The sequence below is a fragment of the Gnatocerus cornutus genome, unplaced genomic scaffold (assembly GCF_029298725.1).
Source record: "Gnatocerus cornutus isolate USDA-ARS CGAHR unplaced genomic scaffold, icGnaCorn1.1 ctg00000023.1, whole genome shotgun sequence".
In the NCBI taxonomy this organism is placed as follows: Eukaryota; Metazoa; Arthropoda; class Insecta; order Coleoptera; family Tenebrionidae; genus Gnatocerus; species Gnatocerus cornutus.
This window is the reverse complement of record NW_028275375.1, coordinates 5309355-5324177: the sequence shown is the minus strand read 5'-3', so window position 1 is coordinate 5324177 and position 14823 is coordinate 5309355. Positions and strand designations below refer to the sequence as shown.

Genomic DNA, 14823 nt, shown 5'->3' with positions numbered 1-14823 from the left:
TAGAAATAGCGGGGGGCAAATAGTTGCTCTTTTATCGATGTGTTACGATAGGTAAACGTAGAATTTCTCAATTACCGGTGACTTGGACAATTTCCTAATGGGCGAGGATGAGTTTGTTGATTTTAAGTTTTGTGTTTTATTTTGCGGTATTTGCGTTTACAGTTTTTCTTTGGAAAGCGTTATCTTTACTAACCCACTTTTTCTAAGAACGATTTCTTAGCTAAAAATCGCGAGAAAAACGATGGCGCAAAGCGTTTCTTGATATCTGTCGTAGTTTCCGAGATATTAAGCATTAAAAATTAGGAAAAATTAGGAAAAATGAAAATCAAATTTCCGAAATTTTGATTGGTCATAACTCAGTTATTTGTTGTCGGAATTGAATTTAAATTGCAGATTTGCAATCTGCAGAAAATTCTGCGTAGACTGATGTTGATAATTCACATTTACTCCAAAAAATAAGAGAGATAATTTGAGATATCAGAAGTTTGGCATAGTTTTAGTCATAAATTTTCGCAAAAAATTAACTTTCGACTTTTGGAAAATCTAAAAACTGTTTCTTATGAACAAAATTGCGAGAAAAACGATGGCGTGAACCGCATCTCAATATCTGTAATATTTTCAGAGATATTGAGCACGAATTGTTTCGAATCCTCAAAAATTTGGCCCTCTGGCGACCACCCAAAAATTCAAGCGGCCATAACTGTTATTTGTTGACGAAAATTTAAAAATTCTTGCGGATTTGGATTCAGCGTAACATTCTGCGTAAAGTGAGCCAAAATTTGATGAGTTTGCTTAATGACTAAACGAGGCATCGGCCAAACACTGTTTTGAAGAGGTCATTTTAGGGTGATTTTAGTCACTGTTTTCAAGGTTTCAGGTTTCACTGTTGAACATCAGTCGAAAGAGGAGCTCGAGATCTATTTACTGGCCAAATTTGAGATCGATCGGCCAAATATTTTATGAGTTATGAGCAAAAATCAAAAAAGTGAAAAATTTTCATCGTTGAGTCGGATTTTTTTTCGCCAAAAATTGACTATTGAATTTTAGGCTTTTATTAACATTTTCTAACGTAAAATGAGCCGAGAAAAAGAATGGCGCAAACCGCATTTTAATATCTCAAATAGTTTAAGAGATATTTAATTTTAAAAATTAGGAAAAATGAAAATCAACTTTCCGAAATTTTGATCGGCTATAACTCAGTTATTTGTTGTCAAATCTGAATTTAAATCCCAGATTTGGAATCTTCGGAAAATTCTGCGTACATTGATGTATAATAACTCAAGTTTACTCCAAAATATAAGCGAGATATCGATATCAGAAGTATAGTATTGCTATAGTTTTAGTCATAAATTTTTGCGAAAAACTGCAACTTTTAACTTTTGGAAAATTTAAAAACAATTTTTTATGTAAAAAATCGCGAGAAAAACAATGGCGCAAACCACATCTCAATATCTGTAGCAGTTTCCGACATATTTAGCTTTAAAAATTAAGAAAAATGAAAGTGAAACTTGAAACTTTGATCGGCCATAACTCAGTTATTTGTTGTGGGATCTGAATTTCAATCCTAGATTTGAAATTTGCGCAAAATTCTGCGTAAAATGAGGTCCGTCAAGTTTGAGCATCATACATCGCAAACAAATTTCAAACATATGCTATAATTTTGTGCTTTTGTGCTGTAATTTTTAAATTACGTGCTTTTTTGGTTTTTGAGTTATTACTAAAACAAAAATGATGCTCAAATTTGACGCTGAGGATCATAAGTCACAAAAATTGATCAAATTAGTCTTATAATTTTGTGCTAATTCTGTGTTAATTTGTGCTGCAACTTATAAATTCTGTGCTCTTTTCGTTTTTGAGTTATTTTAAAAAACGTAAAAAAAATAGTAGGCAACCCAAAATACAGATTTTAACGAATTTTCCTTGAACAATCGTCAAGTTTGAACATCATGCATCACGAAACAGCTTAAATAATATGCCATAATTTTGTGCTAATTCTGTGCAATTTCTAAATTGTGTGCTCTTTTCAATATCAAGTTATTTTAAAAAATATACACGGCTAGATGGCAACCCAAAATACATATTTTAATGGTTTCTTTTTGATGAAGCGTCAAGTTTGAACATCATCCATCGCAAAACAGAATAATTGATACGGCATAATTTTATGCTAATTGGTGATGCAATTTTCAAATTTGATGCCTTTTTGATTTTCAAGTTATTTAAAAGGACGTGGCTTTAGTGGCTGTAGATTTCCAACGAAGCACTCAATAATTGAAAAAACTTAATTTAGCTACTAGTTATTATCTGAAGATTCACGTAGTGAATAGTTGGTCCGCCATTTTTTGAACACCCTGTATTGTGTGCTGTTTTCGTTTTTACAACAAACTCAAAGCGAGTGCCAAGAAAATAGTTTCTTCTTAGTTTTAAGTACGTATTTTGCAAATTTCAATAAAGGTAAGTATTATTTCACAGTAGAATAAATAAATGTTAAAATTTCTCTCAGCACAGAATTAGCACAAAATTATGGCATATCACTTAAGCTGTTTTGCAATGAATGATGCTCAAACCTGACGATTGTTCAAGGAAAATTCGTTAAAATCTGTATTTTGGGTTGCCTACTATTTTTTGTACGTTTTTTAAAATAACTCAAAAACGAAAAGAGCACAGAATTTATAACTTGCAGCACAAATTAGCACAGAATTAGCAGAAAATTATGGCATATGTTTGAAATTGTTTTGCAATGTATGATGCTCAAACTTGACGGACCTCGTAAAATGACCTAAAAAACGTGAGTTTTCTCTAAAAAATAAGCGAAATATGGATTTTACAACTTTGACATAGTGTTAGTCGTGCATTTTTTCCAAAAAAATCAAATTTTTAACTTCCGCAAAATCCAAGAAGGTGAAAGTAAAAGTACGTGAATTGTGAGTTCAAATTTGAAATCTGCTTGAAATTCTTCGTAAAAAGAGCCCAAATAACGCAAGATTGGCCCAAAGACAAGCGATATCAAGCGAAGAACGTTTACATAGTTTTAGCCATAATTTTTTTTTTCAAAAAATTAAATCTCTACTCAAGATCCTGAGATTGTAGCAATTAAAAGTGCAAAAATTACAAACTTGCCAATCTTTAATTTTGCGATTGCTAAAATCGCCGTTCATGAATCTAAAAACTGTGTAAAAAAACATAGTGCGCATTTACAAATTAAGTAGATGCATGGGGAAGTGTAAAAATGATTTAGAAACTACAAAGAAAACTGCGCTCTTGTATTTAAGCACCCATTTTTATTCAACTTTTCTCCATCTGGTACTTGATCAACTCTGCGAAAACTTTCCCTTTCGCCCCTTCCGCTTTAGTCGCTTCTTTAATTTTCGAATTAGACAGTTCAAAAACGAGCTGCTTCTGCGGCTCCGGCAAAATCGACTGTCTCTTCGACGACTGAAACCCCACTAAAATTACCCCAAAATCTCCACCCACCTCTTCTTACCGAGCGTTTCTTCTCATTATCATCCGCTTCAACCTTCACCCCCGGCATCATCGACATCCGCCTCGTCACCGGCATCGTCGATATCATCTTAAACAGATGCGCAGCTTCCTCTTTAATCCTCCCCGTCGACATCACCCTCAGTATCTTCATCTCGCGCTCCTTTTGCACCTTCGGCCCGAATTTCACATCGAAGTTGATCCTATCGATGACTTCGCGGCACTGAAACTGTGGTAAAACCGCGAGTTTCTTCATTTTTTCGTTACCTTTGCCAAGAAGACGAGGAGATTCTCGTCGTGCATTTTCTTGGCGATTTCTTCGGCTTCGGCAATGTCGGATCTCGCGTCGCTTTTGCTGTGTTGCGCCATGTTGAGCCGCATCATGAGCACGAGGGCGTTGATCACCCACTTGTTCTTGTGGATGCGTTTGGCTTCATTCATGCATTTGCGCGCGTAGACGCGCCCCAGCACGTACTGTTTCAACTCAGTGTGGAAGCGACTCAATTCGTGGAACAACCAGCAGAGCTCCTTGGAGTTTGTGGCTCTCTGGAGGCGCTCGTTGTAAATCGCTATCTGTTTCCTACAAAAAACTAATAAACTGGGAAGTGTAACACCGCACGGACCTCCAATCGATGAAGAGCCCCTTGAACTGCCCCACGACGGAGTCTTTCGACGGCTCGCGGCTCATCGGGAGCCCCAGGAGTTTGTGGATCCTCTTCTCATGATCCCATTGCATCTGGTTCGGGTTGATCCGCTTCAAGTCGAAATGAGCCTGACAGATCGTGTCGTACGTAAAGTTCAAGTATTCGTTCTTCAGCGGGAGGATTTTCTTCGGGGTTTTCTCACAATAAGCTCTTAGTTTATCGGAGAGGTCCATCACCAGCCGACACTTTCTACCACGAAGAGCTTCTTTCATTTTGTGCACGAACAAATCGGCGTTGCGTTTCGCCACAATTTTTAGATAATTGAGTTGTTGCTCTTGGCGGTACTTCAAAGCACCTGTTGAGGTCGCTTCTGCGTACTTGATGAAGTAGAAGGGTCTTCGCGCGCGGAGGAGCTCCTGCTTGTAGTTGACTATCTTAAAACCGAGTTTTGCGAGTTGGAGGATTTTTGCAGTGCCGGTTTCGTTGGGACACTCCACTCCTGGCTCCAACGGGAGAGTCTGGAGGAAGAGTTTGTCTTTGTACAGAGTGTGGAGGTACTTTTCCGCGACATAATTCTCAATGTTAGTGGTGTAGGGTTGGAGAGGTCTATATGGAAACTTTATATGAGGAGGATTAACATTTTGCTCGGATCTCCTGGAGTAAATAGTCCCGACAAGACTCTGAGTGTCGTCATGTCTTCTTTTCTCTTCCCCAGGAACCACACTGCGCGTATGATGAACCTTCTGGTCGAACAACCCCAACTTCTTCTTCTTCTTGCTTTTCGTTTTAATACAAAACCCTTTCTGTTGCTCAAAATTCTTCTTCCACGCCAATTTCCGGATGATCAAGTAGTGGTCACGCAGAGGCCTTCCAGCTCTTTCCGAAAGACAGTTTTCGATGGCGTCCGCACACTGCAACCATACAAAGAAACGGGACTAACAACTCAATTCTTTTACATGCATGGCCCCCATGAGGAAGTACTTCGGTTTCTTCCTGTTCGGAATTTGTCTGGTGTTTTGTACCATCGCGTCTTCAAACTCGCAGTTGAGAAACGTGTTGAGGGCTTTGTACCCCAACATGACTATGTCATCCGGGTCTAAACCAAGAGCAGTTCTGATGTCGTTGAGGGCTCCTTCGTATTGGGAAGCTTTCGATCGAGCCCACGCTCGACCCATGAGAGCGCGACGGTCATTCGGAGCTTTGGAGATCGCCAAATCGAAGAATTGCAGAGCTGCAAAACAAGGAAGTTACGAGGAGATTTCTGGGATTTTTACCTCTTTCGTATTGCTCCAAGTGCGATATGTAGTACCCTAGCTCTCGGTAAAAGGTTTGGAAGGCGTAAACTTCGTCGGTTTTTGTTAAGGCCTCCACTGCGCTGGCCATTTTAAATTTGGTTTCGCAAAAATAATGTCAAACGTCAATTAAAAAAAAAATCAAGTAGTGGGCTCTGGGTTGTTGGTAGCACTGTTAAGTAATGTTTTTGACAAGCGGAGCTTTTAGAGGGCTTTGAGTTGGTACCTCTGTCTGTCAAAATTATTGTTTAACAGGGTTACCAACAACTCAAAGCCCACTAAACTGCTGCCTATAAAAAATTTGGTTTCAGGCCAAATTAAACGTTGAACGTCAATAAAAAATTCGCTTAGTGGGCTTTGAGTTGTTGGTAGCCCTGTTAAACAATGATTTGGACAGGTAGAGCTACCAACGCAAGCTTACTAAGCTCCTGATCATTTTAAATTTGCTTTAGCGCCAAAATCAAACGTCAATAAAAATTTAGTGGGCTTTGAGTTCTTGACAGTTTTTTTGAGCGCTGTCAAAATTGTTCAACAAGGCTACCAACAACTCAAAGCCCACTAAGTTGTTGATCATTTTAAGTTTGGTTTTGGGCAAAAACAAACGTCAATCGTCTATTAAAATGATCGAGTAGAGGGCTTTGAGTTGTTGGTAGACCTGTTAAGCAATGATTTTGACAGGCAGAGCTTCTAGTGGGCTTCGAGTTGGTAGCTCTGTCTGTCAAAATCATTATTTAACAGGGCTGCCAACAACTCCAAGCCCACTAAACTGTTGCTCGTTTTAATTTAGTTTCACGCAAAAATAAACGTCAAACGTCAATAAAAATTCACTTAGTGGGCTTTGAGTTGTTGGTAGCTCTGTTAAACAATGATTTTGCCAGGCAGAGCTACCAACTCAAAGCTTGCTAAGCTAATAATCTTTTTAAATTTGGTTAAGCGCAAATATACAAACGCAAACGTTAATAAAAAATATCGTTTAGTGGGCTTTGAGTTGTTGGCAGCCCTGTTAAACAATGATTTTGACAGGCAGAGCTGCCAAACACTCAAAGCTTACTAAGCTGCTGATCATTTTAAATTTGGTTTTACACAAAATCAAACGTCAAACGTCAAACGTCAACAAAAAATATCGCTTAGTGGGCTTTGAGTTGATGGCAGCTCTGCACGTCTTATCGAGCACAGACAAATTTGTTCAACAGGGCTACCAGCAACTCAAAGCCTACTAATTTGTTGATCATTTTAAATTTTAAATTTGAGCTTTGGGTTGGTAGCTCTGTTAAAGTCGCAAAAAAACGTTAAACGTCAATTGCTTAGTGGGCTTTGAGTTGTTGGTAGCTTTGCACGTCATGTTGAGCGCTAACAAAATTTGTTTAACAAGCCTACCAACAGCTCAAAGGGCTAGCGATTTAAAACTAAAAGCATTGCTGAGTGGGCTTTGAGTTATTGGTAATCCTGCCTGTCAAAATCATTGTTTAATAGGATTAACAACAACTCAAAGCCCACTAAGTTGCTGTCTATTAAATTTAGTTTCACATAGATAGAAACATCAAACGTCAATTAAAAAATCGATTAGTGGGCTTTGAGTTGTTGGTTTAGTTCGTACCGTGAAAGATTGAGTGACAGAAAAGTCACTATATCTACGCGCGAAATTTAAAATAACAAAATAAGTCTACTTACTGTGAATCTGTCCACCCAGTTCGCGTAGGAATTTAGTATTTTGTAGCATAAGTTGCTGCCAACTTATATGTCAACTGTTGTTTATTTGAACGCTGCCAACAACTCAAAGCCCACTTAGTTTCTGCCTACTTTAAATTTGGTTTTACGCAAAAACAAACGTCAAACGTCAATCAAAAACTTGACTGAGTGGACTTTGAGTTGTTGGTATCTCTGCCTGTCAAAATTCTATAACAGGGCTACCAACTCACTTAAAATTGCACCTGCTATAAAGATAAGAATTTTGAATGCGAATAAGAATTGTCATGATTTACGAGAAACGTAGATAAGAGTTTTGTCAATATTTATCGATCAAAGTGTGGTAGCAGCTGGCGTCACTTTACAATAAAAGTTAATTGACTTATCAGCAGATTAAAACGCTTGTTTTCACACTTATTTTTATTCTCAAAACTATCCTATCGATCAATATTAATCGTGGCTAAACTTAGCGTCCCTTTTGAACCCTTCGAATCTGCGGAACTCTTCTTCACCGCCAAATCTCCATCATTCCATTTAATATTCGGCGCAACGGAAATACTCCTCGTCGACTACAACCCCAAATGACCACAAACTCTCCTTTCATAACTACTCACTTTTATTCGCTTGTTAGTATCATCAGGCACCACCCCAGGAAGCACCGACATCCGCCTATTCGCCGGCAAAGTCGCCATAACTTTAAACAAATACTCCGCTTCATTCTTCATCTGATCCCCAGCCATCATGTCGCAGATCTTCTTTTCGCGAATCGCCAGCACCCTCTTTGCATGTTGAGCGTCGAAAGAAAGATTATCGATGATGTCGCGACACTAAAACAGTCTTCACATAAAGTTACAAGGACGTGGAGTACCTTGGTGAAGAACGCGACCATCTTATCATCCTGGATTCTCCGCGCGAGTTCTATGGCTTCGGTGGCTTCTCTTTTGGCGTCGTTCTTGCTGTGTTGAGCGAGGTTGATGCGCATGGTCAACATGAGGCTGTTGATCACCCATTTGGGCTTCCCGATGAGTTTGGCTTCGTTTATGCATTGGCGGGCGTAGGCGCGAGCTACGTTGTACTGTTTGAGTTCGATGTGGAAGCGGGAGAGCTCGTAGAACAACCAGCAGAGCTCTCTGGAGGTTGTTGCTTTGCGGAGGCGGTCGTTGTACACCGATATTTGTTTCCTAGAAGAAATGAGTGAAAAGTGGTTACCAAACTGAGTGTTACTTCCAGTCCACGAAGACTTCAGCAAACTGGACAATGACGGAGTCCGTTGAAGGTTCGCGACTCAGTTGGAGCCCTAGCAGCTTGTAGATCCTCTTCTCAGTCTCCCATTCTTTTTGGTCCGGATTCAAGCGTTTCAAATCATAATGAGCTTGACAAACAGTGTCGTAGATAAGGTGGAGGTACTCTTCCCGATGGGGGAGGATCTTCTTCGGCGTCTTACAAAAAGTCTTGAGTTTCTCGGCGTATTCAAGCACCGAGAACCAGGTCTTGTTTTCAAGAGCCTCCTTCATTTTATCGGTGAGGTAATCAGCTTCTTGTTTCGCCACAATCCTCACTTTATTCAACTCCTGTTCTTGGCGGATTTTCAAGTCACCCGTCGAAGACGTCTCTTGGTATTTAATAAAGTAGAAGGGACGTCGTGTCCGGAGGAGCTTCTGCTCGTACTTTACTTGGTGGTAGCCGGTTTTGATCAAATTCTCGATTTTGGAGGTGCCGGCTTCGTTCGGGGAAGCTTTCCCCGGGTGCTTCATCATGCTTTTTAAAAACAGTTTGTCTTTGTAGAGAGTGTCCAGGTACTTCTCCGCCATGTAGTTCTTGATGTTCGTGGTGTGATTTTGTAAGGGTCTGTAAGGGAAGTTCAGACGAGGAGGTTCCGCGTTGTGTTCTATCTTATGGGAGTGAATACTGTCGACGATGGTGAGCTCGGCGTTGCTTGGAATCCTCTGCTTCTGGTTCTTGTAAATGGAGGAGCGCAAAATAGGCACCACGTGCATCTTATTTGAAGCATCATGTTTCTTCTCCTTTTTAACCTTCTTCTTCTTGCTTTTGGCCGGGAATCGAATCTGCTCCTCAAAGTTCTTCCTCCAGGCCAATTTCCGAATAATCAAGAAGTGGTCACGGAGAGGCCGGCCAGCTCTCTCCCCCAGACAATTCTCAATAGCATTCGCGCACTAAACAACTCCAATCTTAATCTTAAAGGAAATAACGTTTCTTACATGCATGGCCCCCATCTGGAAGCAATCAGGCTTCTGCCTCCGCGGAATCAGCCTCGTGTTCTGCACCAGCCCGTCTTCAAACTCGCAGCTTAGGTACGTCATTAGCGCTTTGTGCCCCAGCATCACCAGGTCATCGGGGTCTAACCCCAGAGCCGTCCGAATGTCTTTGAGGGCTCCTTCGTACTGACACGCCATGGCTCGAGCTCGGGCTCTGCCGGACAACGCTCGACGGTCATTTGGGGCTTTGGTGATGGCCAAATCAAAGAACTTCAATGCTGTGGACGCAACAGTAGAGTTAAGTCAGTGACTCGTGGGTGTTACCTCTGGCGAATTGTTCGAGGCGCGAGATGTAGTATCCCAGTTCTCTGTAGAAAATTTCGGAGGCGTAGACCTCCTCTGTCTTTGCTAAACCACCACGTGCAGTAGAGGCCATCGGAAAAAACTTCCAAAAAAGTTAAGTAAAATAAAAATGTCACTTTTGACAGATTGGAGACAATAAAAAACGGTTTCATAGCCGTGGCACTTAAATTACCAAAACTACGAATTTAACTATAAAATATCGAAAAAATTTCCTCCGTTTTCAAAATTAAATTTCTAAAATTGGTGTCTTTTGCTCTACAAGAGTTAATAAACGTCTTAAACATAGTGTTTTCCCCAAATTTTATAGCTGTGGCACTAAAATTACCAAAACTACGAATTTAACTATAAAATATCAAAAATTTTTGATCCGTTTTTAAAATAAAAATTTCTAAAACTGGTGTTTTTGGCTTTATAATTTTGAAATTTGGTAGAGTTTAGACACGACTTAAAAATACTGATTTTGCCAAATTTCATGATTGTAGAATTGAAGTTACAAGATCTACGAATTTTACTATTAAATATCGAAAATTTTTGCTCCGTTTTTAAAATAAAAATTTCTAAAATTAGTGTTTCTTGCTCTACAATTTTGAAATTTGCTGGAGTTAATAAACAACCTAAAAATAGCAATTTTCCAAAATTTTATAGCCGTGGCACTAAATTTACCAAAATTACGAATTTTACTATAAAATATATCAAATTTTTGCTCCGTTTTCAAAATGAAAATTTCTAAAATTGGTGCCTTTAGCTCTACAATGTTGAAATTTAGTAGAATTATTAAACGACTTAAAAATAATATTTTTCCTAAATTTCATAGCCGTGGCACTAAAATTACTAAAACTACGAATTTAACTATAAAATATCAAAAATTTTTGATCCGTTTTTAAAATGAAAATTTCTAAAACTGGTGTTTTTGGCTCTATAATTTTGAAATTTAGTACAGTTTAGACATAATTAAAAAATACTAAATTTGCCAAATTTCATGATTGTAGCATTAAAATTACGAGATCTACGAATTTTACTCTATTAAATATCGAAAATTTTTGCACCGTTTTTAAAATAAAAATTTCTAAAATTAGTGTTTTTTGCTCTACAATTTTGAAATTTGCTAGAGTTAATAAACGACCTAAAAGTAGCAGTTTTCCAAACTTTCATAGCCATGGCACTAAATTTACCAAAATTACGAATTTTACTATAAAATATATCAAATTTTTGCTCCGTTTTCAAAATGAAAATTTCTAAAATTGGTGTCTTTTGGTTTACAAGTCTGAAATTTAGTAGAGTCAATAAAAAACTTAAAAATTAAAAAATCCTCAAATTTCATAGCTGTGGCACTAAAATTACCAAAACTACAAATTTTAGTATAAAGCATCGAAAATTTTTGGCGTTTTTAAAATAAAAATTTCTAAAATTGGTGTTTTTGGCTCTATAATTTTGAAATTTAGTAGAGTTATTAAACGACTTAAAAATAGTATTTTCCCTAAATTTCATAGCCGTGGCACTAAAATTACTAAAACTACGAATTTAACTATAAAATATCAAAATTTTTGATCCGTTTTTAAAATAAAAATTTCTAAAATTAGTGTTTTTTGCTCTACAATTTGGAAATTTTCTAGAGTTAATAAACGACCTAAAAATAGCAATTTTCCCAAATTTCATAGCCGTGGCACTAAATTTACCAAAATTACGAATTTTACTATAAAATATATCAAATTTTTGCTCCGTTTTCAAAATGAAAATTTCTAAAATTGGTGTCTTTTGGTTTACAAGTCTGAAATTTAGTAGAGTCAATAAAAAACTTAAAAATTAAAAAATTCTCAAATTTCATAGCTGTGGCACTAAAATTACCAAAACTACAAATTTTAGTATAAAGCATCGAAAATTTTTGGCGTTTTTAAAATAAAAATTTCTAAAATTGGTGTTTTTGGCTCTATAATTTTGAAATTCAGTAGAGTTATTAAACGACTTAAAAATAGTATTTTCCCTAAATTTCATAGCCGTGGCACTAAAATTACTAAAACTACGAATTTAACTATAAAATATCAAAATTTTTGATCCGTTTTTAAAATGAAAATTTCTAAAACTGGTGTTTTTGGCTTTATAATTTTGAAATTTGGTAGAGTTTAGACACGACTTAAAAATACTAATTTTGCCAAATTTCATGATTGTAGCATTGAAGTTACAAAATCTACGAATTTTACTATTAAATATCGAAAATTTTTGCTCTGTTTTTAAAATAAAAATTTCTAAAATCAGTGTTTTTTGCTCTACAATTTTGAAATTTGCTGGAGTTAATAAACAACCTAAAAATAGCAATTTTTCAAAATTTCATGTGGCACTAAATTTTCCAAAATTACGAATTTTACTATAAAATATATCAAATTTTTGCTCCGTTTTCAAAATGAAAATTTCTAAAATTGGTGTCTTTTGGTTTACAAGTCTGAAATTTAGTAGAGTCAATAATCGACTTAAAAATTAAAAAATCGCCAGATTCCATAGCTGTGACACTAAAATTACCAAAACTACAAATTTAAATATAAAGTATCGAAAATTTTTGGCGTTTTTAAAATAAAAATTTCTAAAATTGGTGACTTTAGCTCTACAATATTGAAATTTAGTAGAGTTATTAAACGACTTAAAAATAGTATTTTCCCTAAATTTCATAGCCGTGGCACTAAAATTACCAAAATTACGAATTTTACTATAAAATATCAAAAAAAAATCCGTTTTCAAACTCAAATTTCTAAAATAGGTGTTTTTTGCTCTACAATTTTAAAATATGGTGGAGTTTAAAACGAATTAGAAAATAGTCATTTTCTTAAACAATTCTCACGTGCAGTAGAGGCCATAGGAAAAAACTACTAAAACAGTTAAGTAAAATAAAAATGTCACTTTTGACAAATTGGAGACAATAAAAAACAATAACTTTTCTTAGTTTTATTATCTATCTTATTAATCATCGGGATTGTACTTCATGTTGGTGCTCAACTTCTTCTTGTCTTCCTTGTTCGGAATGAACTCCTCCTCGCGTTTCGTCGGCATAATCGACAACCTCTTCGTCGACTTCTTCTTGAGGTTGGAATCCGAAAGTCGGATCCCCGGAATCATCGTCATGCGCCTCGCCGAAGGAATTACAGACATCGCTCTAAACAGATGTGCAGCTTCGTCTCTCATCTTATCCCCCGCCATCATCTCCAAGATTTTCTTCTCGCGCTGCAACAGCACTTTGCTGCTGTTCGCCTGGTCGAAGGAAATGTCTTCGATGACGTCGCGACACTAAAACCCCACCTTCATTATTTACCAAGTTCTTCTGATTTTTGTTACCTTCCTGAAAAACTCCACGAGTTTCGGATCCCCCATTTGCTCCGCGACGGTGATGGCCTCCAAGGCGTCGGCTTTGGCGTCGTTCTTGCTGTGTTGCGCGATGTTGATCCGCATGAGGAGCATAAGCGCGTTGATAATCCACTTATTCTTGTGGATGCGCTCGGCTTCATTCATGCACTTCTTGGCGTAGACGCGCGCGACTTCGTACTGTTTGAGCTCGATGTGGAAGCGTCCCAGCTCGTGGAACAACCAGCAGAGTTCTCTGGAGTTTGTGGCTCTTCGGAGGCGGTCGTTGTACACATTCACTTGCTTCCTAAAAAACGAACTGTTGAAAGTTAGGGAGTTGTCGTACCGACCTCCAGTCGACGAAGACTCCTTCGATCTGCGCAACCACCGAGTCCGTCGAGGGCTCGCGACTCAACTGCAGCCCCAGAAGCTTGTAGATTCGCTTCTGCGTGTCCCATTCTCTTTGGTCGGGGTTCAACCTCTTCAAGTCGAAATGCGCTTGACAGACAGTGTCGTAAATCAGTTGGAGGTACTCTTCGCGGTTCGGGAGGATCTTCTTGGAGGTTTTACAAAACCCTTTGAGTTTCTCCGCGAGTTCGATCACAGTAAACCACTTCTTGTTCTCGAGGGCTTCTTTCATTTTCACGACGATGTAATCGGCGTCTTGCTTCGCCGTCACTCTCAGCTTATTCAATTCTTCTTCTTGGCGCGCCTTCAAAGCTCCAGAAGACCGCGCTTCTTGGTACTTAATAAAGTAGAAGGGCCGCCGCGTGCGAAGGAGCTCCTGATCGTACTTTACCGCCTTGTAGCCACTCTTCGCCAAATGAAGGATTTTGGCCGTGCCGGCTTCGTTGGGACTTTCCACTCCTGGAACATTCCTCATGTTCTGTAAGAAGAGTTTGTCTCTGTAGAGGGTGTGCAGGTACTTCTCCGCCATAAAATTCTGGATATTCGTGGTGTATTTCTGCAGAGGATGATAGGGGAATTTGATCCGCGGAGGATCAATGTTCTGTTCGGTCTTCTCCGAATAAATTTGATCGATTATCTGGTGGTCACTCTCGTTGACTCGTTTGCACATTTGAGAGGATATCGTGGCTAAAAGCGACTTCTTCGCATGAACATCTTGGGGTTTCTTAGTTAGTTTCTTCTTCCTCCTGGAGCTCAAGTACGGTTTTTTCTGTGCCTCGCAATTCTTCCTCCACGCCAATCTCCGGATGATCAAGTAATGATTGCGAAGCGGCCTTCCAGTTCGTTCTCCTAGACAGTTCTCGATGGCATCGGCGCACTACAAGAAGAACTGACTCGGGTTAACACTCCACCAGGTTCTTACATGCATGGCTCCAACTTTGAAGCATTCGGGTTTCTGTCTCTTCGGCATGAGTCTTGTATTTTGAACGAGACCGTCCTCAAACTCGCAGTTCAAGAATGTGATCAGAGCTTTGTGAGCCAGCATGAGCATGTCGTCCGGGTCTAAATCCAGAGCTGTTCTAATGTCACTGAGAGCTTCTTCGTAGTGACAGGCTTTGGAGCGAGCCCACGCGCGACCTACTAGAGCTCTGCGGTCTGTGGGAGCTTTGGAAATTGCCAAATCGAAGTACTTTAAAGCTGTGGAAGGGTAAGATAGTGTCGGGGGTGGGTTTTGGGGGGTTACCTCTCTCGTATTGTTCTAAACGGGCGATGTAGTACCCTAGCTCTCTGTATAGGGTTTGGAAGGCGTACACTTCTTCTTTTTTTGGGGCGCTGGAAGTCATTTTTAATTTACGGAAAAAAAAATGTCAGTGTGACTTTTAAAGTTTTTTGGTGAACAATTTGTAACAA

At 38.6% G+C, this 14823-nt stretch overlaps 3 protein-coding genes across 3 annotated transcripts; all 3 read right to left on the bottom strand.

Moving 5' to 3' along the window:
* Positions 1 to 3282: 3282 nt before the first annotated feature.
* On the bottom strand, positions 3283 to 7194 carry LOC148166538 (outer dynein arm-docking complex subunit 4-like). The gene is made up of 7 exons (XM_088048537.1): positions 7085 to 7194; positions 5396 to 5585; positions 5078 to 5352; positions 4101 to 5032; positions 3745 to 4057; positions 3482 to 3700; positions 3283 to 3432 (listed from the first exon to the last, which is right to left on the bottom strand). The coding sequence occupies exons 2-7, from the start codon at positions 5502 to 5504 to the stop codon at positions 3283 to 3285; spliced, it is 1998 nt and encodes a 665-aa protein (XP_087904663.1). The 5' UTR covers positions 5505 to 5585; positions 7085 to 7194.
* Positions 7195 to 7668: 474 nt separating this feature from the next.
* Positions 7669 to 9751, bottom strand: LOC148166537 (outer dynein arm-docking complex subunit 4-like). The gene is made up of 5 exons (XM_088048536.1): positions 9640 to 9751; positions 9319 to 9593; positions 8324 to 9273; positions 7968 to 8280; positions 7669 to 7926 (listed from the first exon to the last, which is right to left on the bottom strand). The coding sequence occupies exons 1-5, from the start codon at positions 9749 to 9751 to the stop codon at positions 7669 to 7671; spliced, it is 1908 nt and encodes a 635-aa protein (XP_087904662.1).
* A 2876-nt stretch (positions 9752 to 12627) lies between these two features.
* LOC148166536 (outer dynein arm-docking complex subunit 4-like) lies at positions 12628 to 14756 on the bottom strand. Its single transcript, XM_088048535.1, has 5 exons — positions 14657 to 14756; positions 14336 to 14610; positions 13356 to 14290; positions 13000 to 13312; positions 12628 to 12951 (listed from the first exon to the last, which is right to left on the bottom strand). Exons 1-5 carry the CDS (start codon positions 14754 to 14756, stop codon positions 12628 to 12630), a joined length of 1947 nt encoding a protein of 648 aa, XP_087904661.1.
* Positions 14757 to 14823: the final 67 nt, after the last annotated feature.